The sequence below is a fragment of the Arvicola amphibius genome, chromosome 10 (assembly GCF_903992535.2).
Source record: "Arvicola amphibius chromosome 10, mArvAmp1.2, whole genome shotgun sequence".
NCBI classification, from domain to species: Eukaryota; Metazoa; Chordata; class Mammalia; order Rodentia; family Cricetidae; genus Arvicola; species Arvicola amphibius.
This window is the reverse complement of record NC_052056.1, coordinates 82,635,094-82,658,987: the sequence shown is the minus strand read 5'-3', so window position 1 is coordinate 82,658,987 and position 23,894 is coordinate 82,635,094. Positions and strand designations below refer to the sequence as shown.

Below are 23,894 nucleotides of genomic sequence, written 5' to 3'. Positions count from 1 at the left end.
ACGGCATATCCTATGAGCCAAAAAGCCATCGGCCCCAGCCCTTCGACGTTCAAACTAATGGTCACGTGGACTAGAGCTAGCGAAAAGACGCTGTGCTTTTGGAAGTGCTAGTTGCTCTTTTGCCGAGGACCCGAGTTCGAGTCCTAGAGTTCACATGGTGGCTCACAACTGGCTGTACTCCAATTCCAAGGATTCAACACCTTCTCCGGACCTCCACGGACACTGAACACACATGGTATACATGCACACAAGCACACGTAACACCCCAAACACATAAAATTTAAAGCATAATAGCAATAAATAAGGATCACAACGACTTATTCAGAAAGTGATAGTATATGAGAGTCTCCCCTGCCCATTACAATGTAATTTTAGGATTATCCAAGGAGATGACTGGAGAGTCAGAGACAGGCAGCATCAAATGAGAATTCCAATGTTTCTGTTTCTTTTGTTTGATACCCCATCACGCTGCTTATCTAGGCTAGGGAATGCTCAAGGTTCTTGATCCCCACACCATCCTTCTGAGAACTCCTAAGGATGCTGAGAGTGCTAAGTCTTCTGGTCTCTGAGGACCACTACACTCACACGCACACACACATACTTATAATTGAAAGGATAAAAATAAACCTTTAAAAAAAAAATCTATGTCAGCCGGGCGGTGGTGGCACACGCCTTTAATCCCAGTACTCAGGAGGCAGAGGCAGGCAGATATCTGTGAGCTCGAGGCCAACCTGGGCTACAAGAGCTAGTTCCAGGACAGGCTCCAAAGCTACGGAGAAACCCTGTCTCGAAAAACCAAACAAACAAACAAACAAACAAAAATATCTATGTCCATGACATTGCAAAATAAAATCTCACCTTGTTCAGATTCCCCAGAATTACAGCCTTGCCGCCTGCCCTAACCCCCACTTGGGATTGTTGAATTGCCTGCTGAATGTCTATTTGTCCCTCAAAACTCGATTTAAATGTCACTGCTTCATTTCTGAATTTTTTAATGATTTATTTGCTTATCTTATATGCCTTAATGTTGTGCCTGCATGTATGTCTGTGGGATGGGGTCAGATCCCCTGGAACCAGGTTACAGACAGATGTGAGCTGCCATGTGGATGCTGGGAATTGAACCCAGGTCCTCTGGAAGAGCAGCCAGTGCTCTTAACCACTGAGCCATCTCTTTAGCTCTGGTTACAGGATATTGGTTGGCTACCAGCCCTTCTGTGTTCTCAGTGCACACTTGTTCTCACTGAAAAAAAAAAAACTGCTTGCTTGTCTTGAGAAGGTCTAGCCTTCTGTATGGTGCCATTTGGGGGCATGTAAGACACATGTTGTCACATGTTGGGTGAGTTCATTGGACAAATTTGAGAATTACAAATCTGGCTTGCACTTCCACTTTTCCGCATAATTCTGTGACCATGACTAGGACAGCACAGCAAGCTTGCAAATCTCATGTTTGTTTGTGTGGGTTTCTTGGTTGGTTGGTCTTGCCTTTTGTCTTTTTCTTGTTTTTTTTTTTTTTTTTTGTTTTTCGAGACAGGGTTTCTCTGTGGCTTTGGAGCCTGTCCTGGAACTAGCTCTTGTAGACCAGGCTGGTCTCGAACTCACAGAGATCCGCCTGCCTCTGCCTCCCGAGTGCTGGGATTAAAGCCGTGCGCCACCATGGTTGTTTTTTTTTTTAATATTTATTTATTATATATACAATATTCTGCCTGTGTGTATGTCTGCAGGCCAGAAGAGGGCACCAGACCCCATTACAGATGGTTGTGAGCCACCATGTGGTTGCTGGGAATTGAACTCAGGACCTTTGGAAGAACAGGCAGTGCTCTTAACCACTGAGCCATCTCTCCAGCCCTTGGTTGGTTGGTTTTGTTTTTGTTTGTTTGTTTTGGGAGAGAGAGAAAGAGAGAGAGAGAGAGAGAGAGAGAGAGAGAGAGAGAGAGAGAGAGAGAGAGAGAGAGAGAGACCGGTAGGCAATAGGGGGCAGCAGTTTCCCAAGGTAGGTGACAAGAGAGAGGGAGCACTGCAGTGACAGTGTCTGCCAGCAATGAAGTCTCTCAACCTTAGCCAGTGCTCCTCCCTCTTCCAGCCCCACACTGGGCCTCCTTTCCCCACACAGGTCAGCTCTTTAGAAAACCACCCAGGGACAAATTTGCTTTCATGTAGAAATTTAGCGTTAGGTTTTAACTTGGAAGAGATTAAACCATTCAGGATTTCAAATGGGAAAATCTAACATCTCAGGGAAAACACAGCAAGCTGTAGGTTGTGAGTTTATTATATAAGCCAGGTGTCCAAATGCAAAGGCCTTCAGAGATCTGGCGATTTGATTTAGGTAATGAGAAGGACTATAGCAGCCCAGGCTGGCTTCAAACTTGAAGCAATCCTCCTGTTTCAGCTTCCCAAAGGCTAGAATTACAAACAAGAGTCACCACTCTTAGTTCTCAGTTCCTGGTAGTTGTTGGTTTGTCTGACACTCACTGTGTAGATCAGGCTGGCCCCGAACTCACAGATGTGTTCTTGCCCCTGCCTCACAACTGCCTGGTTAAAGTCTCAACCACCAAGCTCAGCCTCTCGTATGTGTTGAATGAATGAATTTTTCAACATTGTGCTTGTGAGTATTCCCATACTATGGCACAGCAGAATCATGTGATTTTTTACTGCTGCATGGTACTCCATTGGGTGAATTTAGCAACAGAAATTCCACTTATATCTAGCTTTGTACCATTCTGAGTAAAGCGGCTGGTAGCATTCTTCTCTCACTCCCTTTAAGTTGCACAGTAAGAGTTGAATATTTTGGTCCCAGAGGAAGTGAGTGTTTAGACAGATCACCTTTCCCTGTTACACTCCTGTCAGCAGGGAGTGAGGCCCTGACCCTGGCATTCTGGAACTAGCAACAGGATCTGAAAGGCGGAAATGTGAGGTGAAGGAGGCAGAAGATGGAGGGTGAGCCCAGAACCTCCAGGCAGTCCTAGAAGAGTCAACAAAAAGTTAGCGGACGCCTTTAATCCCAGCACTCGGGAGGCAGAGGCAGGTGGATCTCTGAGTTCGAGGCCAGCCTGGTCTACAAGAGCTAGTTCCAGGACAGGCTCTAGAAACTACAGGGAAACCCTGTCTCGAAAAACCAAAAAAAAAAAAAAAAAAAAAAAAAAGTTAGCGGAATATTCGACAGACACCACAGTGTTGAAGTCGGGTGTAATTTCTGCTCTTCCAGCGGGAGGAAGAGAGAGGAAGGAGAAGAGGAGGCTCATCGGTAGATGTGGGAGGGAAGAGGAGGAGGGTGAGGCAGGGAGCAGGAGACACGGAGGAGGTAGAGAAGAGAATGTACACAGGAAGGAGGAGGAGGAGGAGATAGAAAAGAGAAGGGATGTAGAGCTACAGCAGTTACCATGGGCTGTGAAGAGGGCGTCGCGAGTGGGAGTGGGAGATTATTTAAACCTGAGCCTTTTCCTGGTCCTTCTGCCGCCGCTGCTGGTTGAGCACCGCTGTCCATTCTAGAGAAGTGTCATGGCTGCAGCCCACCACCACACTCAGGCTCCAGAGTTGTCAGACTTTCAGACCCCCGCGCCCAGTTTCCAGGAAGCAGTGACTTCTCCTTCGGCGGGATCAGTGCTCCCCTCTGGCTCGCCTGCTCTCAGGGGATCTTGTGGTGTGCCACCAGTCTGGGGCTCTTTCCCCTAGCTATAACCTGGGGGAAGGGTCCCACACTGGGCTGGAGCCTTCTCCCCACACCCAAGGGAGTTTTCTTCTGTGCAGTTCCTCTTCTGTTGTACAAATCCTTCTTTCCCCCACATTTGCATCCGAATAGAGCTTTGCAAAGAGTCCGCGGATGTTGTCATTCTTTTAAGCCCGTATCTTTATTTAAAGATTTATTTATTTATTATGTATACAACATTCTGCCTCCATGTATGCCCGCACGCCAGAAGAGGGCGCCAGATCACCAGATCTCAGTAAAGATGGTTGTGAGCCACCATGTGGTTACTGGGAATTGAACTCAGGACCTCTGGAAGAGCAACCAGTGCTCTTACCCTCTGAGCCATCTCTCCAGCTCCCCCTCCCCCGTATCTTTATTTAAAAAGCCAAAAACCAATAAGAATGCTTCTGCAGGGAAGGGCTTTAAATTTATCTGTTTATTCATTTGGCAGGGAGGGATATGTGCATTCAGTGCCAGGCAGGGGAAAATGCGTGGAAGTTGGTTCTCTGCTTCTACCGCATAAGCCCTGGGGCTAGAATTCAGACCCTCAGGCTTGGCAGCAAGTGCCTCTCCCCTTAGCCATGTAACAACCCAAAGGAGGGCCTTTTTGAATCTTGTTATCTATCCCTGGCTTATTGGGATTATCTTTTTTACAGTGTGTGAAGATGAAGATGTGTCTCTGTCTTTCCTCACCTGCTTAAGGCACCTTTTGATTGCACGCTGGTCTCAAACACAGAGATCCACCTGCCTCTGCCTCCCAAGTACTAAGATTGAAAATGTGTGCCACCACTGCCCAGATATATACATATATATATTTTATTTGTGTAAGAACACGCACCTGTGTTGAGGTCAGAGGACAAATCATAGGAGTGGGCTCTCTTCTTCCTCCACGTGGGTCCTGGGAATGAAACTCAGAACATTAACAGGATCCTTTACAGGGCTGTCTCTCCAACCCAGCTTTTAGCTCCTGAACCTCCTGGCTTTATCTCCCAAGTGCGAGGATTATAAACACAAAACAGTGAGACTAGTGAAGGCCTTCCAACTGTCCTGTTGGAAGTTAAGACAATTTTTTTTTTTTTTTTGGTTTTTCGAGACAGGGTTTCTCTGCAGCTTTAGAGCCTGTCCTGGAACTAGCTCTTGTAGACCAGGCTGGTCTCGAACTTAAAGACAATTTTTAAAAATATTTATTATGTATACAATGTTCTGTCTGTGTGCATGCCTGAAGGCCAGAAGAGGGCACCAGACCCCATTACAGATGGTTGTGAGCCACCACGTGGTTGCTGGGAATTGAACTCAGGACCTTTGGAAGAGCAGGCACTGCTCTTAACCACTGAGCCATCTCTCCAGCCCCTAATTAAGACAATTTTAAAACTGACTTTCTTTTTATTTATATGTACAAGTATGTATCCACAGATGACTTTGGGCACGAGGAGAAGGTGCAGGATGGCCTGGAAGTAGTTACAGGTGTCTGAGAGCCACCTGATATGGCTGCCGAGAAACTTGGGCTCTCTGCAAGAGAAATATACATATTTAACAACTGAGCTATCTCTCCAACCCCTACTTTCATTTATTTATTTTTTACTTTTTTGATTCATTTTACTTAGCTAAGTGTTTTGCTCATATATATGTCTGTGTACATCAGGCATGCCTGGGGAGGTGAGAAGATGACTCTGGAGCCCCTGGAACTGACGTACAGACAGTTGCGAGCCACCATGTGGGTGCTGGGAATTGACCCTGGGTCCCTCACAAGAATATTAGTGCTCTCATCTGTTAAGCCATTTCTCCAGTGCTCCCGCCCCCACTTCTTTTTAGACAGGCTACTCTATTGCCAAGGTTGGCCATGAACTCAGCACGCGATCCAGGAGATACTCGAACTCTGGTCCTCCTGCCAGCATCTCCCAGCAAGGTGACAGCTGTTTGTCAACATACAATTTATTTTTGTTTACTTTAGCGTGTGTGTTCAGGCGTGCGTACCACAATGCAGGCTGGAGCCAGTGGAGGCAGAAGAAAGCTGTGGGCTCCCCAGGAGCTGGGACTTCAGGGTTCCTGCTGAGCCACTCTCCAGCCACTGAGCATATTTTATATGAGGTTCAGTTTCATTTGGAATGGATTCTTCAGTGGGTTAGCCTGTTTCCTTTCCTTTCTTTCTACTTATTTATTGACTTATTTATTTCATTTTTTAGAAGGGGTATAGTTTTGCCGTGTAGTCCAGGCTGGCTTTGAACTCCTGACCTTTAGCTTCCTAAGTACTGGGATGTAAGCCTTTTTCTGTTACTTCCATTACCTCACACTTCATCATTGGCCCACACTTGCATGCCACACCCACTCAGCATTCATTCAGTTCTAGTCTCTGCTCAAGACCAGAACTTCCCTCTGGACTAGGTGGACCATAACTCTGAGTCTTGGCAAAACAGCATCCTCTGGTTCTTCTATGGAGGCTGAGATGTTGTGATCTTAGTTTACAAGATCTGTCTTATCATGGCACAGACAGGCGATCCCAGCCGTTTGGAGGCCTCAGAAGGGATGGAATTTTATAATATGTGCAAGCAGATTCACAGGCTAACATTGGACCTCAGGGAAGCTGGATGGTGCCTAGAGAGGCGGAGAGAGAGGCAGAGGAATGTGAGAAATAGTGGCAGACCAGATCTCAGGAGTCCATGTCTGGAGCCCTGCGATGTGGTCCACACCTTTCATCTCTGCACCCAGGAAGAGGAGGCAGGCGGATCACCAGAAGGTCAAAGCCAGCCTGAGCTCAAACAGCAAGCAAAACAGGGCTGGAAAAGATGGGTCAGTGGTTAGAAGAACTGCCTGGTCTTGATAGAGGACCCAGGTTCAGTTCCCAGCACCCACATGACAGCTCACAACCTATTTTGACTCCAGTTTCAGGAGATCTGATGCCCTTCTCTGGACTCTTTAAGTCCCTACCCACCTCACACAAATAAATAAAATGATTTTAAAGAAATGAACGGAAATGGGTTGCCCTAATAGAGATGATTGTGTAAAAAAAATAAATCTAAAATTGAGAGCGAGCCTTTCTAGGACTTCATATGCTTTCAACAAAAAACCCCAAGGAACAAAAGTCTCCATGATGAAGGCGGTTTCCCATTTTACAGATGGAAGTTATCCAGATAAAAATGCATGTCTCTCCTGAAGCCACACTGGTCCTACAACAGCAATGGGAACTTAGTGCCTTAGTCAATTTCTTTTTTTCTATTTATTTATTTGTTTGTTTGTTTGTTTGTTTGTTATTGTTGTTTGTTTTGTTTTGTTTTTTGACACAGGGTTTCTCTGTGTAGCTCTGGCTGTCCTGAAACTTACTCTGTAGACCATGCTGGCCTCGAACTCACGAACTTTAATTCCTCCTGAGTGCTGGAATTAAAAACGTGCACCACCACCTGGCAAGCTGGGGTCCTATTACATAGTCCTGCTTGCCTGAAACTCACACAGAGATCTGCTTGTCTCTTGTCTTCTAAGTGCAGAACCTCACCAGATTTCAATTTTTTTGTCCCAGACAGGGTTCCTCTGTAGCTTTGGAATCTGTTTTAGAACTCACTCTGTAGACCAGGCTGGCCTCGAACTCACAGAGATCTGCCTGCCTCTGCTTCCCGCTGGGATTAAAAGCCTGTGCCAACCCTACCCGGTTCAGATTTCAAATTGTTAATTTTTGTGTGTAGGCACACATGTGGCCATCTACACCCTAGCACACTCAGGGTCAGAGGACACCTTCCAGAGTCAATTCTGTCCTAGTACCTAGTGGGTCCTGGGGATGGAACCCCATGCACAAGACTTGATGAGAGATGTTTTTGCCCTCCGAGCTTGCGCTACCACTCATCAGAACTTAGACCTGCTCCTCTGTCCCACCCCCCACCGCACACACTCACCTCGTGGTCCTCCTGCCTCCACATTCAGTATGCTGGCCTTGCAGGTGTGTGCCACCAGACCCAGGTCCCACTGCTTGATGAATGACTTCTGGTCTGTTGGTCACCATTGTAACTATCTTACTCCCTCTGATCCTTTCCCTCTATTGCCTGCCTGCCCTGGGCCACCTAAACTGACTGAACACACAGCAGAGCCTTCACAGGTGGTTTGAGCCTTTTAGTCTGTGCCTGAGGCCTCCTCCTCCAGGAAGCCTTCTGTGCTCTCTTCACCCAGCTAGGGGTAAGAGTGGCTATGCAGCTGATGCCATGTTGGGTCGCTGTTGATATATCCCCCCCTCAATGCTGGGAGAGTTTATTTACCTTTCTGAACAGGTGAATGGTTTACTTTGACACAATTCTGAAGACTGAGCAGAGCACCTCAGTACACACCTGTAATCCCAGCACTCCAGATGCACAGAGTGTTGGTGTGTTCAAGGCCAGCCTGGTCTTGGTCTATATAGTGAGTTCCAGGTCAACCAGCCCTACACAGTGAGGCCTTGTTTCAAAGTTGATTGATAAACTAGGGGGTGGTGGCACACATCTTTTATCCCAACACTCCTGGGGCAGAGGCGGGCAGATCACTGAGTCTGAGACCAGCCTGGTCTAAAGAATGAGTCCCAGGACAACCAAGATTACACAGAGAAACCCTGGCTTGGGAAAAATTTGGTTGGTTAATTAATTAAAGTAAATAGGCTCAACAAAATGGCTTAGTTCATAAATAAAATAAAGGTATTCCTGCCGGGCAGTGGCGGTGCTGGTCTTTAATCCCAGCACTTGAGAGGTAAAGGCAGGAGGACCTCTGTGAGTTCGAGGCCAGCCTGATCTACAGAGCTAGTTCCAGTACAGCTAGGACTGTTACATAGAGAAACCCTGTCTCAAAACGAACAAACTAACTAACAAAAATATATATGGACATTCCTCTCTTGGAGCCCCTCCTTCTCTTGGGAGTTCTTCCTTGCATTTCTTTAATAGATTTGTGTTCACTCTGCTTTAAGAACACACACACATATATATACATACATACAGCTGGGTGGTGGTGGTGCACACCTTTATCACCCTGAGAGGCAGAAGCAGGCAGATCTCTGTGAGTTCGAGGCTAACCTGGTCTATACAGCAAGGTACGGTACAGCCAGAGTTACACAGAGAAACACTGCCACGACAGAAAGAGAGAGACAGAGAGACAGAGACAGAGAGAGAGTATTTTGGAATGACACATTCGCCCCAAGAATTACAGACACATTAAATAAGCTAAAATACACGATGTGCTTCAAGCATAGCCTGAGACGGAGCTCTCCTGTGCTGAGCTGGGCTGTGTTGGTCAGCTACCTTCCAGATGTTCAGCAAGTTCCATGGGGAAATGTAGCCCCCAGTGCAACAGTTTCCCTCTAGTGCAGCAGTCTCTGGTGTAGCAGCCTCAGGGCCAACAAAAACCCAGCTACTGTAATAAATACAGATCTCTCTCTTTTTTTTTTGAGACAGTGTTTCTCTGTGTAGCCCTGGCTGTCCTGAAGACTAGGCTGGCCTCAACTCAGAGATCTGCTTGCTTCCTGAGTGCTGGGATTAAAGGCACAGGTCACCACTGCGCAGCTCAAGAGTAAGATTTTTTTTAACAATAAGTAGGATTATTCTAATAATATTCTGTATTAAAAGTTATTTAAAATTGAGTTGGGCGGTGGTGGTGCACACCTTTAATCCCAGCACTTGGGAGGCAGAGGCAGGTGGATCTCTGTGAGTTCCTGAGGCCAGCCTGGTCTACAAGAGCAAGTTCCAGGACAGCTAGGACTGTTACACAGAGAAACTCTGTCTTGAAAAAACAAAACAAAACCAAATTATTTAAAACTTATAAATTGTTTCTTTTTGCTGTCATCATTTAATGTTTCCACACAACAGTTGGACTTTGTAACTGAGACCAGAGAGAGAGAGAGAGAGAGAGAGAGAGAGAGAGAGAGAGAGAGAGAGAGAGAGAGAGAGAGAGAGAGAGAGAGAGAGAGAATAGGACAAAAGGTTGTGCATGCCTTTAACACTACCACTCAGGAGGCAGAGTCAGGAGGACCTTTATGAGTCTGAAAAACAGCCTGGTCTCCATAGCGAGTTGCAACTCAAAACAAAAGCAACAAAGCTTATGTCCTGAAGAACCAGGGACCTCTCAGTCAGACAGCGAAAGCCTCTCTGCAAGCAGAACTTAATGCTATGTGGATGGCAGTTTACGATGGTGGGAATTCGAGGTGTTCCTCCTTGGACGCGTGGAAACAGAATAGTAGGGGCCGGGGCAGAATCAGGATAATCGCTCCTGGGATGGAGTCTGATGGCGAGGCCAAAGGACCAAGAGAGCTTGGGACCAGTCTGTTTCCTTCCACTGAGATGGAAGGAAACGTTTGGCTCTAAGGAGCTGCGGGTTAGTGACTGGGCAAGCGGAGTAGCCAGCAACTTTGAAAACCGAGGACGCTTGTGTTGTTGGCTGAAGTCGCCTGAGACGCTGCTGGAGCAGAGTGGAGTGCTACGGAGACGGGGTAGACTGGGGAGCCGAGGAGAGAGAAGACTTGAGGGATCAGAGTTCCCCTGGACGTACTGAAATCCGGGTAGCACATTGGGTGGCTTTGGGGACCGAGGATCCCTGTGCGCTGTGGGTTGCTGTCCCCGAGGCGCCAGCTTAAGCGTAGGTTGGGGAGCCACAGAATTAGAGTGGTCGAGGGAAGAGCAGGGAGCTTCTAGTTGCCGGTATCCCCCCCCCACCCCAGCACCAGCTGGATGGCAGGGTGAGCCCACCCATGACCCCCTCCCTCCGCAGACAGACTCCACCTCCTCCAGAAGCAGCCAATGGCCGTGCGCGGTGGCCCCCGCTGCCCGAGAGGCGGAGCGCGGCTGGAGGAGGCGGAGCAGGGCCGGGGTCGCAGGGACCAGAGCCCGAGAGGCGGGACCGGAGCTGGGGGCGGAGCTTCGGGACCAGCAGGGCTGCGCACCGGGACCCCCGGGGACGGAGACGCGCGCCCCTCTCCAATCCCACGTCGCTTCGCAGCGTCCCGGCGGGAGGAGCCGTCACCCAAAGTTTGATTCTCCTCCCCGGGAGGAGTCTCCGGGCCGCGGTCCCTCCGGGCACCGGGCGCCACCCGCCTCCCAGGCCAGGACCCGCGTCTCCATCGCTCGGTGTCGGAGCCGCAAGTCGGGAGGCGCCGCGGGCCTGCGCACGCGCCGCCGCCCTCGCCATCCTCCCCGCGGTGCTCCAGACCCCCCTCCCCAAGTTCACGAGTTACGCGAGTGGACCGGCGGCGCGGGACCCGCGCGGGGCCATGGAGGAGCCGCTAGGGTCGCCGCCCGCCGCCCTGTCGGCGCTGGAGAAGAACGTGGCGGAGCTGACCGTCATGGATGTGTACGACATCGCGTCGCTCGTGGGCCACGAGTTCGAGAGGGTCATCGACCAGCACGGCTGCGAGTCCATCGCGCGCCTCATGCCCAAGGTCGTGAGGGTCCTGGAGATCCTCGAGGTGCTGGTGAGCCGGCACCACGTCGCTCCCGAGCTGGACGAACTTCGCCTGGAGCTGGACCGGCTGCGCGTGGAGAGGATGGACCGCATTGAGAAGGAGCGCAAGCATCAGAAGGTGGGCGGAGGCCTCAGTTTGCCGGTCCGGGCAAGGGGCTTCAACTCCGTGTGTGCCATTCGGTTCTGGGCAGCCGCTAGTTTCTGTGTGGATGAGTGTACACAGTGCCTAGAGTAGAAGAGAATGTTTAGGGTGAAGGAGGGAGGGAGGCTCCTGTGTCTTGGCCCAGCTTGCAGCATTTAGTAGCTGTGTGACCTTGGGTAACTTGCAGAGGATCTTTGGGCTTTGTCTCCTGGTCTCTCCAGTGGCGGTTACAGTAGAACCCACCTCCGTGGATCAAATGGGATGCAGTGGGCACAGTACTTAGATAGTATTATTTTATTCCAGGAAGGAAGTCAGTCCCCACCCTCCCTTTTTTGTGACCAAGGTGTGACACCAGCTATCCAGCCCTCCTTGTCATCCTATCAGTGACCTCAGCGTGAGCACCAGTCCTGAACCTCATCCCGGCTTCATAGACGCAACTTTCTTCCCAGGGTTCGGTTCCCCCAGTTTATCTACCTGCACCCTCAGGTGTCTTCCCAGCCTTCGTCACGTCTTTAGTTGTTTGACAACTATAAAGTGAGGATTTTCGTCATTTTCCGGATGAGGAAGCAGAGGGTCCAAATGCAAAGGGATTTACCCCCGGGTTCCCTGCCCTTGGGAGATACTTCCGGGGTCTCTTCTCCAGTCTGCTTGAATAGGGGCGCTGAACAGCTGCAAGCGACTTTCAGGCCCACCTTCTGCCTTTAGAGAGGTGGTCTGCCTTTGGGAAACCAGACCAGACCAGACTCGGTGCCTGGGGTAGGGAAGTGGGAGACGTGTGGTTTCCTGCCCCAACCTCAGCCTGGGCGGCTCTGGAAGGTCCTCTCTCTGACTGGGGATGGGAGGATACTCCTTTCCTCTGGATGCTGGAACCTGTTCTGGCTTGCTGTGTGGCCTCAGGAAGTTTGGTTAGCCTCTCTGTAGCTCCCTGGCAGGCCATCCTCTATTGTGTACTGTCAGGACGGATCTTCACTTGTCTTAAGAGACAATGGTCAAAACTAGGTGTTCGGCCTCACCCTGATGACAGACCAAGGGTGTGTGTGAGTGTTATGGTCAGGCGAGTCTGTGTTTACAACCCCCCTTGTCCTGTGCCCTGGGGTCAGGAAGGAAACTGAGCTCCTCAGAGTCAGCTGCCTTTCCAGGGTCACACTTGGAGCCGGAAAGTGCGTCCCTCGGTCCTGTAATTAATTTTCAGAATCTCAGCATCTGTGGGACACTGGAGCCAGACAGCCTGGTTTCAAACCCCACAAACTGGCAGGCTGTGGGCTTTGGGGCAGATCGCTGTCTTCTGTGTCATGGTGTCACAGGGTAATCTCCGTCCCCACCCTGGAGGATAGTGGCGAGCACTGGATTGGGGATGGCTAGTGGACACGAAGGGCCTAGAACAGACCCTGGGACCTACAAGATGGTCTCGTGCATAAAGGAGTTTGTCACTAGAGGTCCAAGACTCAGAGGTGTGAAGTCTGAGGAGACACACTAAGATGCCCCCAGGGGTTATTGGTGCATTTCCACCCCCATTTCCCTCTTCCATCTCCCCCTTCCCCTGTGGGCCCCCCCCAGATATTCCACCTCTCCTGGAGGGCCTCCGGGAGGAAGGTCCTTGCCTTCCAGCTGAATCCTGACTGCGGGCTTAGGCCCGGTGTCTGCCAGAAGTCCTGCTGGCACTTTTTCATGTCCCTTGCCAGTTCTTTATTTCTGCCATGTCTGGGCTGGGCCGTCACAGGTCACCCGAGTCGGATGGAATTCTCAGCTGCACTTGTTGCTTCAGAATGTCACCAGCTGCAGCCAGGAAGTCAGGCACCCCCGCTTGTTTGTACACAGCGAGAATGGAACTCCTCCTCCCCAGCCCAGGCCTCTTTGTGTGGTTTGGGTGCAGGGTCTGAACAGGCCCATCAGATCTCTTCTGTAACAGAGGCACTTCAAGCTAAAAATCATTTTCCCCACAAAATCCTCAGCAACCCTTGATCACGCCTTCATCTTCCCTTCATCTCTGTAAACATGGCTTTAGACTGACTGCATCCTGCCCTTCACATAGATTTACTCCACGGGGCTCATCACTCAGCCTCAGGCCACAGACCCACAGTTCTGCGTGATTATGCAGTGTCCAACCCTATGGGCGTGCCATGGTGTGCCAAGTGCTCTCCTGGGTGATGTGGGCCAGCCGAGTTGGGTCCTCAAGTCAGGCAGCCGGTGGGTGAGAGGATACAGAGAGCAGGGCTGTGTGGGTATGCCTGTACGGAACACACAGCCTGTGCTGTTCACTCAGCAATTATATGGATATAGTTTTAAAACTGGAGATTCAACCCTGGGCCTTACTCATGCCAAGCATGCCTCTACACGCCACACCCCCAGGCCCTAGATGTACCTCCGTGTTCCAGGCACCATTTGGGGACAGTCTAGCTGCTGTGGGCCTGCAGTTCTAGGCCATGCCATTCCGTAGCATCAGAAAGGTACATGCTAGGAGGAAACATAGAAAGTTCACTTTAACACGGAGGATGGAAACCAGTATATCCATGACTTTCTCACACGGATTTGGCATAAAAATTGCTGTTTTCTACTTTTCTGTGGTGCTGCAGGTCAAATCCCAGGCTCAGACGTGCTCGGCAGGTACTCCTCCACCATCCCCGGTATAAGAATTATTGCACATTTATAATTTAATTTTAGTTTCTATGTATAAGTGTTTTGCCTCCGCATTTGTCTGTGTGCTGCATGCTTTGTGCCCACAGAGGCCAGAAGAGGGGGACTGGAGTTACAGACAGCTCTGAGCCTCCATGTGGGTGCTGGGAATTGAACCCTGGTCCTCTGGAAGAGCAGCCAGTGCTCTTGAACGCTGAGCCATCTCTCCAGACTCATTAATTTTTTTTAACCTTTTGTTTGTTTGAAACAGGATCTCTGTAAATCCTGTAGACCAGGCTGGACTTGAACTCACAGAGATGCACCTGTCTTTGTTTCCCTAGGATTAAAGGTGTGCGCCGCCATGCCTAAATTGCATAGAATTTTTATTTATTTTTGAGGCAGGGTCTGATGTATCCCAGGCCAGCGCAGAACTTGTTATTTGTCAGAAGATGACCTTGGGGCTCTGGTACTCCTGCGTCTAGCACCCTGGTGCTGGAAATACAGGTGTGAGTCACCGGCCGAGTTTGTGCAGTGCTGGGAATGGAACCCAGGACATTGTGCGTGTCAGGCGAGCGCTCTCCTTACTGAGCCTTGGGTTTTGTTACGTTTATTTGTTTATTTATTGTTTATGGGCAGGAGCTATACATGTGGAAGTCAGAGGACAAGCCACAAGTGTTACTTCTGTCCTTCTACCATGTGGGTCCCTGGTCAAATCAGGCCTGATGAGACAACTTGCAAGGGCCCCCATTCTTCTCAAAACCTCACATTTGGAATCCAGCATGCCCAGGCAGTGGTGGCACAGGCCTTTAATCCCAGCACTGGGGAGGCAGAGACAGGTGGATCTCTGTGAGTTCGAGGTCAGCCTGGTCTACTAAGTGAGTTCCAGGATAGCCAGGGCTGTTACACAGAGAAACATTGTCTCGGGAATAAAAAGAAAGAAAGAGAAAGAAAGAATGAAAAAATAAATAAATAAAAAAAAATAAAAAAAAAAAAGAAAGAAAAAAATCCAACCTGTATTTCACCCGGACTAGCACGAGTGCATATATTTAAGAATAAACAGATATGTCAGCTTATGATTAAGTGCCATGAAGGAAGTAAGGCGGGAGCTATGAGGAGGTTGTCTAGGAGGCAGGCTGTTGGGGAAGTTCCTGATGAGACATTGCCTCAGCTGAGGATTGGCCGAAATGAGGAGCTAGCTACGGAGAGATCTTGGGGGGAGGCCCATATCCACAAGCACACACACACCTACACATAATTAAAAATAAATCTTTAAAAGAAAGAAAAGGAGAAAAAAGAGGGTTGGGCTGTAGCCCAGCTGCCAGAGTGCCTGCCTAGCATACATGAGGGCCTGGGTTCAATTCCCAGCACCATAGAAAACAGACGTGGTAAGCACGTCTATAATCCCAAGGCTAGGGAAGTGGAGGCAAGAGGATCAGGATTTCAAGGTCAGCCTTGTGTACAGAGGGAGTTTGAGGCCAACCTGGGCTACAGGAGAGGAAAAGCAAAACCGATTATGACTAAATCTGTATTCATCTCCTGAGGCTGCACTAATGGCTCAAGGAAGGACAAATGAGTTGTTTTCCTGGGTAATTCCTGCAGTGGGTGCACTAAGAGGCAGTGGAGCAAGGAATCATGGGTAATACCAAAAACACCAATGTGGGCCCGACTGGGTAATGTTCTGGAAGCCATGGCCGAGAAATGGGTTATACTGAACAGCTGGACCTGGTATTGCATTTGGCAGCTGAGGCAGGAGGACGGCAAGTTTTAAGCCAACCAGGGTAACTTAGTGATGCTCTGTCTCAAAAAACACACAAAGGGCTGGGTTAGGTGCTTCAGGTGTGTGAGCCCTGGGCACTGTCCCCAGCACCAAAAGCTATAATATTTAAAAATAAAGTCAAGGTGTCAGGGAAGCTCCACTGGTTTAGGATGCTCTAGGGAAATCTATTTCTTTGTTTTTCAGCTTTTATATCTGCATCCCGTGGTTCACGGCCCCTTCCTTCCTCCTCAGAACCAGCAGATAACATCCTCCAGGTGCTAACCTCTGCCACAGTCTCTGTCACTCTGACCCCTGCTGATCCTTCACAAGGACTCTGTGATCACATGATCACATAAACCCAGCTGACTTTTTTATTTATTTGTTTGTTTGTTTTTCTAGACAGGGTTTCTCTGTGTAGCATTGGAGCCTGTCCTGGAACTTGCTCTGTAGACCAGGCTGGCCTCGAACTCACAGAGATCTGCCTGCCTCTGCCTCCCAAGTGCTGGGATTAAAGGCATGCGCCACCCCGCCCAGCCCTACCAGATCTTCTTGAGGTCAAAATCCCTTTTGCTATAGAAGGTAACATTGATAGGTTCTGGGGACTAACACGAGGATGCCTTTGTGGGGGCCATGGTTCCATCTGCTCTGCTGGTTACTCCTGATAGCCACTTGAGCCATTCTATGTGCCCAGCACCAACCTTTTCATCCGGCTGACCACCTTCATCCCCCACAGTCCTCAAAGGGACATACTGTTATAACATCTTAGGCACCCCAAGTTTAAAGAACCTGCCCAAGATCAGCTGTTTGTCATAGGAACAGAGTTCAAGCCTAGATTAGTGTATCTGGGCCTGGTGGTACAAGCCTATAATCCCAGCCACTGGGGAGACTGAGGCAGGAGAATCAAACAAGGTCTGCCTATGCTACAGAATGAGTTCAAGACCAGCTTGGACAACTTAGTGAGACCGTGTCTGAAAAGAGGCCTACAGGTGTGACTCCGTGTAGAGTCCCTGCCTGAATCCCCCAGTGAGGGGCTGGGCCATGGCTCAGTATAGAGCCCCTGCCTGAATCCCCCAGTGAGTGGCTGGGGTGTGGTCAGTGGTAGAGCACCTGCCTAGAATCCCCAGTGAGGGGCTGGGGTGTGGTCAGTGGTAGAACAGCTGCCTAGAATCCCCCAGTGAGGGGCTGGGCCATGGCTCAGTATAGAGCCCCTGCCTGAATCCCCCAGTGAGGGGCTGGGGTGTGGTCAGTGGTAGAGCACCTGCCTAGAATCCCCAGTGAGGGGCTGAGGTGTGGTCAGTGGTAGAGCACCTGCCTAGAATCCCCAGTGAGGGGCTAGGGTGTGGCTCAGTGGTAGAACAGCTGCCTAGAATCACCCAGTGAGGGGCTATGGCTGTTGTTCAATGGGAGAATACTTGTCTAGTGTGTGTGATGCCCTTAGCTCCATTCCCAGCACCTCAAACAAACAAGCTTGTGTTGACAGGATGCACATTGCTGTCCTTCAGCTTGGGTTGTATCCAGAGCCACAGCCATGCTGCTCCCCAGCCTCATTCACACCTCCGAGTGGTTGCTTCCATGTTTACTGACAGCACCATCGTAAAGTTGAGGATGTTTGCATTGCCTTCGAAGAGGAACCTGTGCACGCTAACCGTCACTCCTGGTGCCTCTCAGAGCTCTGGCCAGAAGCCCCAGGTTGCTTCTGTCTCTGTGGATTTGTCCATTGGGACATTTCATAGAAATGGCATCGTGGACTTTGTGACCTTTTTTTACCTGGCTTCTCTTCTTAGCTGGGGATGGCGCTAGCTGCATTTCTTTCCTTTTTATGTCCAGATATAGCCCGTTGTAGGGATAGGTCGGTTTTATTTACGCCTTCCTGGACTGGTGAACTCTGACTGACTTCTGCAACATTGCTATAGACCAACAGTTCTCAACCTGTGGGTCATGACCCTGGGGGAGGTCAAATGACCCTTTCACAGGGGTTGCCTAAGACCACCAGAAAACACACATATTTACCTTATAATTCATAACAGTAGCAAAATTACAGTTATGAAATAGCCACAGAAATAATGTTATGTTTGGGGGTCACAACAACATGAGGAACTATATTAAAGGGTCACAGCATTAGGAAGGTTGAGAATCACTGCTGTAGGCACCTGTATGCATACATGATCATGTGGGTGTGGACCTGTCTTCTCTTTCCTGGGTTGCTTGCTTGCTTTCTTTCTTTCTTTCTTTCTTTCTTTCTTCCTCCTCCTCCTCCTCCTCTTCTTCCTCCTTCTTCCTCTTCCTCTTCTTCCTCTTCTTCCTTCTTCTCCTCCTCCTCCTCTTCCTCCTTCTCCTCCTTTTTTCCCAAGACAAGGTTTCTCTCTGTAGACCATGCTAGCCTCAAACATAGAGTTCCACCTGCTTCTGCTCCCAAGTGCTGGGATTAAAGGAATGCACCACCACCACCTGGTTCTGCCTCTTCTTCTTGAATGCTGGGCCCACAGGTGTATGGGGCTATAAAAATAAATTCACATGAATGAAGGTGCCTGTGAAGGGGATAAAAAGGTATTGGGAAGCAAACTTGCATCCTCTGCCAGGGCAGTTCACCCTTTTAACCTCCGAGATACTGTCACAGTCCCTTTGGAAATACCATAGGTTTTTCTGGGATGTGCTTATGGTCCAGGTTAACCTTTAACTGGAAGATGTCTTTCTGCCTCTGCCACAGTCTACACGAACAGCTGGCTAATCTCACTAACTCTCTTACTTGTCTTTTAAACCTGGAAGTTTTGGTTCCCTAGCTGAGGAAACCGAGGCTCTGAGTGATTATTGCAAGCTGCTCAGGCTGTCCCAGAGAGCAGAGGAACTCTGGCGCTGCCTCTTTGTACCTTGAAAAAATGACTGGGGATTGTCAGGATTCTGTAGCCGGGGATGGCTTGTCCACACAGCTGAAGAACACAGGTGTGGCCTGGACAGGTCCTCCTGACTTCAGCACGCACGTGAACAGAAGAGGCCATGTCTGGCTCTGTGTGCCACCTGCCGGAGACCCGCCTCTCTTGGGGTAATGGGGTGGCTCCAAGTACCAGAAACAGAATAGTTCTCTGATGGGCAGGTGAAACCCTGGGTGGTTCTGATCCTTCTGTGATCCTTGCTGTCGTCCCCACAGGAGCTGGAGCTGGTGGAGGATGTGTGGCGGGGTGAGGCGCAGGACCTCCTGTCCCAGATTGCCCAGCTGCAAGAGGAAAATAAGCAGTTGTTGACCAACCTTAACCACAAGGATGTGGGCTTCTCTGAGGAGGAGTTCCAGAAGCAGGAAGGTGAGCCCTACCCCTTCCCAGTGATCCCCATGACTGCTCAGAGACCGCTGTCTCTGTTTTGGAGCCTTTGGCACCAGTGGGCAGGTGAATTTGCATCTTTTTTTTTGTTGTTGTTGTTTGTTTTTCGAGACAGGGTTTCCCTGTAGTTTCTAGAGCCTGTCCTGGATCTAGCTCTTGTAGACCAGGCTGGCCTCGAACTCAGAGATCGCCTGCCTCTGCCTCCCGGGTGCTGGGATTAAAGGCATGCGCCACCACCGCCTGGCCTGTGAATTTGCATCTTGACTGTCTCAGAGAGGAATGACTTAGGTCCAGATGTTGATGTGATCTCAATTAGCTGTCACAGTTTTCCGCCCTCCTACGTGGTTCTTCTGGGCCCTGGGACACACTGGACAAGCCAGACCCTGGGCACTTGAAACTTTGTTTTAGCATAGAGGGCATCGACAGTAAATATATGATCAATAAATAGATGTCTAATTTTGATTTATGGCAGCTGATACTATGTGAGATCTGAGACGGGGGCATGGGGTAGCAACCTGGGGTCCAGTCGTCGGATGGTCACAGTTCAGCCTTAATGAAGTGGCACATTGCATCACGTTAGTGCCATGAACAAGTGGTACGTGCCAAGGCCCTGGCATGAGTATTTGCGGGAAACATAGAAGGCCAGGGTACGAGAAGATGGTCAAGGCCGAGGTGCTGGAAATAAGGTCAGAGGAGATTGTTCTCTGGGATTGTTCTCTGGGTTTAAAGAGATTTCAGGCTGTGGTCACAGAACAGGTGACTAGCAGGGAAGTGGGGACAGCAGTTCTGGTTTGATTGGCACTGGAGGCAATCAATTGCTATCTGTCCCATAAACTTCTCTGGGGCTGGGCAAACAAGACTAGACAGTGGAGTTGGGTCTGGGTCCTTGTGAGCTCCTGCTCTGTCTGGCCTGCAGCCTTCCCTTGACAAGGGATCCTGCCTCCTGGAGCTGAGGCCGAGGAATCGAATCTCAGATTTCTTTCTTTTGTATTAGTTTGTTTTTGTTTGTTTGTTTGCTTGCATGCTTGCTTGTTTGTTTGAGACAGAGTTTCTCTATGTAGCCCTGACTGTCCTGGAACTAGCTCTTGTAGACCAGGCTGGCCACGAACTCCCAGAGATCCACCTGCCTCTGTCTCCCGAGTGCTGTGATTAAAGGTGTACACCACCACTGCCCAACTTGTTTTTTTTAGAAGATTTATTTATTAATTATGTGTACAGGGGTCTTCCTCCATGTATTCGTGCAGGTCAGACGAGGGCACCAGGTCTTCTTACAGATGGTTGTGAGCCACCATGTGGTTGCTGGGAATTGAACTCAGGACCTCTGGAAGAGCAGGCAGTGCTCTTAATCTCTGAGCCATCTCTCCAGCACCCCCCCCCCAACTTGTTTTATTTTTGAGACAGGGTCTCGCTGTGCAACCCTGGCCTTCCTGGCACTTGCTATGTAGACTAGGCTAGCCTCCAACTCATAAAACTTTGCCTTCTGAGTGCTGGGATTAAAGAAGTGCACTCCTACACCGGGCTGTAGCCTGACTTTTCAGCCTGAGCAAACCCCCGGCTGCCCACATGAAGCCCCACCCTCTGGTTTGATGTACAGGAGTAGATTGGGATGGGGGCTCTTTGAATTTGGGGTTACAACTTTGAGAGGATCAAGTTTGGGGCTGGGCTGTGGCTCAGTTGTTAGAGTCTTTGCCTAGCATGCGCGAGGTGCCAGGTTGGATCCCAAGCACAACGTACACCGGGTGTGGTGGCCACGCCTGTAATCTGGGCCCTCGGGAGGCAGAAACAGGAGGATCTCTCTGAGTTCGAGGCCAGCCTGGTCTACACAGTGAGTTCAAGGACAGCCAGAGCTGCACAGAGAAATCTTGTCTTGAAAAAAATGTAAAGTAATAAAACCTTTTTTTACAAAGAACAGACAAGGGCCAGAGAGATGGCTCAGTGGTCACAGTGCTTTTGGCTAAGCCTGACAGCATGGGTTTAACCCCCAGGTTCCACGTGGTGAAGGGAGAGAGTGGACTCTTGTACATTGTCCTCTGGACTCCCCACAAGTACACACACACACACACACACACACACACACACACACACACCCGGAGATATACACATGGAGACTCGCACACACATGACACACACAGATATAATAAAATTAAAAACAAATGAAATAGTCCTTACTGATAAGGACTGAAGGAAAAACAAAAAATATACAGTGAGCCCAGGTCTGGAATTCTCTTCTCCTGGGTGTCCTTTGTGGTCATGTGTTGGGTGGCTTAGAAACCGGAGCGTTACCGTGAGGAGATGGTCTCTGAGGCCAGACCCACAGCTGTAACTGCTGGCCGCAGCACTGGCTTGCCATGTCGTTTGACGGACTCACAGGCCGTCCTGTGCCTTTGTTGCCCAGTTTGGAAGGGAGAAAGCGGTGGTGGCACCTCTCTCATAGGTTTGTCTGCCTTTGTGCGATGTCAGTGGCTTCTCTTTCTCTTTCCACAGCTGCATACTGTTCCATTCCCTCAACACACCATGTCTGTCTGTCATTCCTCCACAGGTCGACTTTCAGGTTGTGGCCACTTTTTGGCTTCTATGAACACTTTTCGGGTGTTGGTGTAATCATTTTATTTAGGAAAAATAATCTTGGTTTTTGCCTACGATAGTCCTGCCATGCGCCCAGAGACCTCTGGGGTGATCTGGGAACCCTGCTGCCCACTCTAGTGGAGTCTCAGAGGTCTCAGCAGCTCTTAGTTGCTTTCCCTGTGGCCTCTGCCCTCTGGGAGTGTAGCTCTGCCCTTGCAGCTTTCCCAGTCCCCGTGTGGACCAGCGGAAGGTGTATACAGGCGATACCCTGAGCATCGAGTGTGCCCGGCTTCCATGCGACCAGCTGGGGAGCTGGCTGTGTTCTCTAAGCCCGCAGCCCCCACCCTAGCAAAGAGGCAGGCAGATGCCAGGCTGCCTTCAGGGTTATTTTTATTTTGTGGGGAAACCATGGGAACACAGCAGGGACCAAGTGTTCCCCACCTACTAGAGGAACAGGCATGGGGCAGGCAGTGTCCTGGGATAAAGAGGGCAGGTGCTGGTGACCTTGAGTCCCAGTCAAGAGTGACAGTGTAACGGCCGGGCCGTGGCCAAGGGGCATCTGAGGACTGAGGTGAATTCTCTTACTCTAGCTCCACGTTGGAACACCAAAATCTTTTTTTTTTTTTTTTTTTTTTTTTTTTTTGGTTTTTCGAGACAGGGTTTCCCTGTAGTTTCTAGAGCCTGTCCTGGATCTAGCTCTTGTAGACCAGGCTGGTCTCGAACTCAGAGATCCGCCTGCCTCTGCCTCCCGAGTGCTGGGATTAAAGGCGTGCGCCACCACCGCCCGGCTGGAACACCAAAATCTTGTTTTTACTTTTTACTCTTTTACCTTCTTTGGGGCGGGGGGTCTACTACCCAGCTCCCAAATAAAGCACACATGGAGAGACCTTTACTTATAAAGGCCCAGCCTTACTTTGACTTGTTTCTAGCCAGTTTTCCTTAGCTTTAAATTATTTTTTGCCTCTGGAATTTCTCCTTTTCTTACTTCCGCATACCTTGCTTTCACTCTGACTCTGTGGCCGGCAGTGTAGCTGACCCCTGACGTCCTCTCTTTCTCTCCTTGCCTTCATCTGGTCTTGCTCCTTCTATTTATTCTCCCTGCCCGCCAGCCTCGTCTAGCCTGTCTCCTGCCATGCTATTGGCCGGTCAGCTTTTTTAGACCATCGGGTATTAAGACAGGCAAAAAAATCACAACTTCACAGAGTTAAACAAATGCAGCATAAACAAAAGCAATGCATCTTTACACAGTTAAATGCTCCTGGGCATAAACACACCTTACAATAATTTCCCGTAGCTCTCAGATGCATGCAGGGGTCAGATTTCTGTGCAGGCTAGCAGGAGGAGGGGCACTCAGAGGGTCTATCCCTACATGGGCCACTGGATTTCTGAGTAGCAGCAGGTGCTGTGTTCAGGTCTCATATCTCTCCACAGAAGCCTTACAGTTAAAAAATTTCTTCTCGGGGCTAGAGAAGTGGCTCAGCGGTTAGGAGCACTGGCTGCTCTTCTAGATGGACCCAGGTTCAATTCCTAGCACCCACATGGCAGCTTATAACTGTCTGTAATTCCAAGATCTGATACTCTCACACAGACATACATGCAGGGAAAACACCAATGCACATAAAATAAAAATAAGTAAATCCCCTGTGGTAGCCAGGGGGTGGTGGTCCTCACCTTTAACCCCAGCACCAGGGAGGCAGAGGTTCAAGGCAGCCTGGTCTATAGATGGATTGGCAGGACAGCCGGGCTATACAGAGAAATTCTTTCGGAAAAATGAAAGCAAAACAAAATAGAAACCCTCTCTGGATCTCTTTGGGAATCTGTCTAGTCTGAGAGCTGTTCGCACACAGGGCTGTGAATTGAGTGTCCAGCATAGGGTAGAAGGGGTGCAGAGGACTCATGGATCTGCCAATGGCCCTAGGCTCTGAGAGAGTGACTTTGTCACCAGGAGCAAAGCAGAGCTGACCACGCAGTCATTTTTGTTGCTTCTTTTATTTGTGTGTCTGCCTGCATGTATGTGTGTGCACCCTATGTGTGTACCCTGTGTGTACACCCTGTGTGTGCCTGGTGCTATGGCGGTCAGTAGGAATCATTGGATCCCTAGAACTGGAGTAAGGATTATGAGCCGCCACGTGGGTGCAGGGAGCTGAACCTGGGACCTCTGCAAGAGCTACAGTGCTCCATCTAGCCCCCTTTTTTTGCTTTTTTTTTTTGTTTGTTTGTTTCTTCAAGACAGAGCTTTTCTGTGTACTAGTCTTGGCTCTCCTGGAACTTGCTCTGTAGACCAGGTTGGACTTGAACTCACAAGAGATCTACCTGCCTCTGCCTCCAGAGTGCTTGGACTAAAGGCGTGTACCACCACACCCTGCTTCACCAAATGCCTAAAAGGCACCTTATATGTGGGAGGGCTGCTGCTTAGTACTCGCCTGC

The 23,894-nt window shown here is 49.7% G+C and overlaps 1 protein-coding gene across 1 annotated transcript in view; it reads left to right on the top strand.

Moving 5' to 3' along the window:
* Positions 1-10,530: 10,530 nt before the first annotated feature.
* Positions 10,531-23,894, top strand: part of Rilpl1 (Rab interacting lysosomal protein like 1) — a 34,671-nt gene continuing 21,307 nt past the window's right edge. The window contains exons 1-2 of the mRNA XM_038346601.1: positions 10,531-11,195; positions 18,734-18,884. Coding sequence (XP_038202529.1) covers positions 10,887-11,195; positions 18,734-18,884 — 460 coding nt within the window. The 5' untranslated portion in view covers positions 10,531-10,886. The remainder of the gene's footprint in view (positions 11,196-18,733; positions 18,885-23,894) is intronic.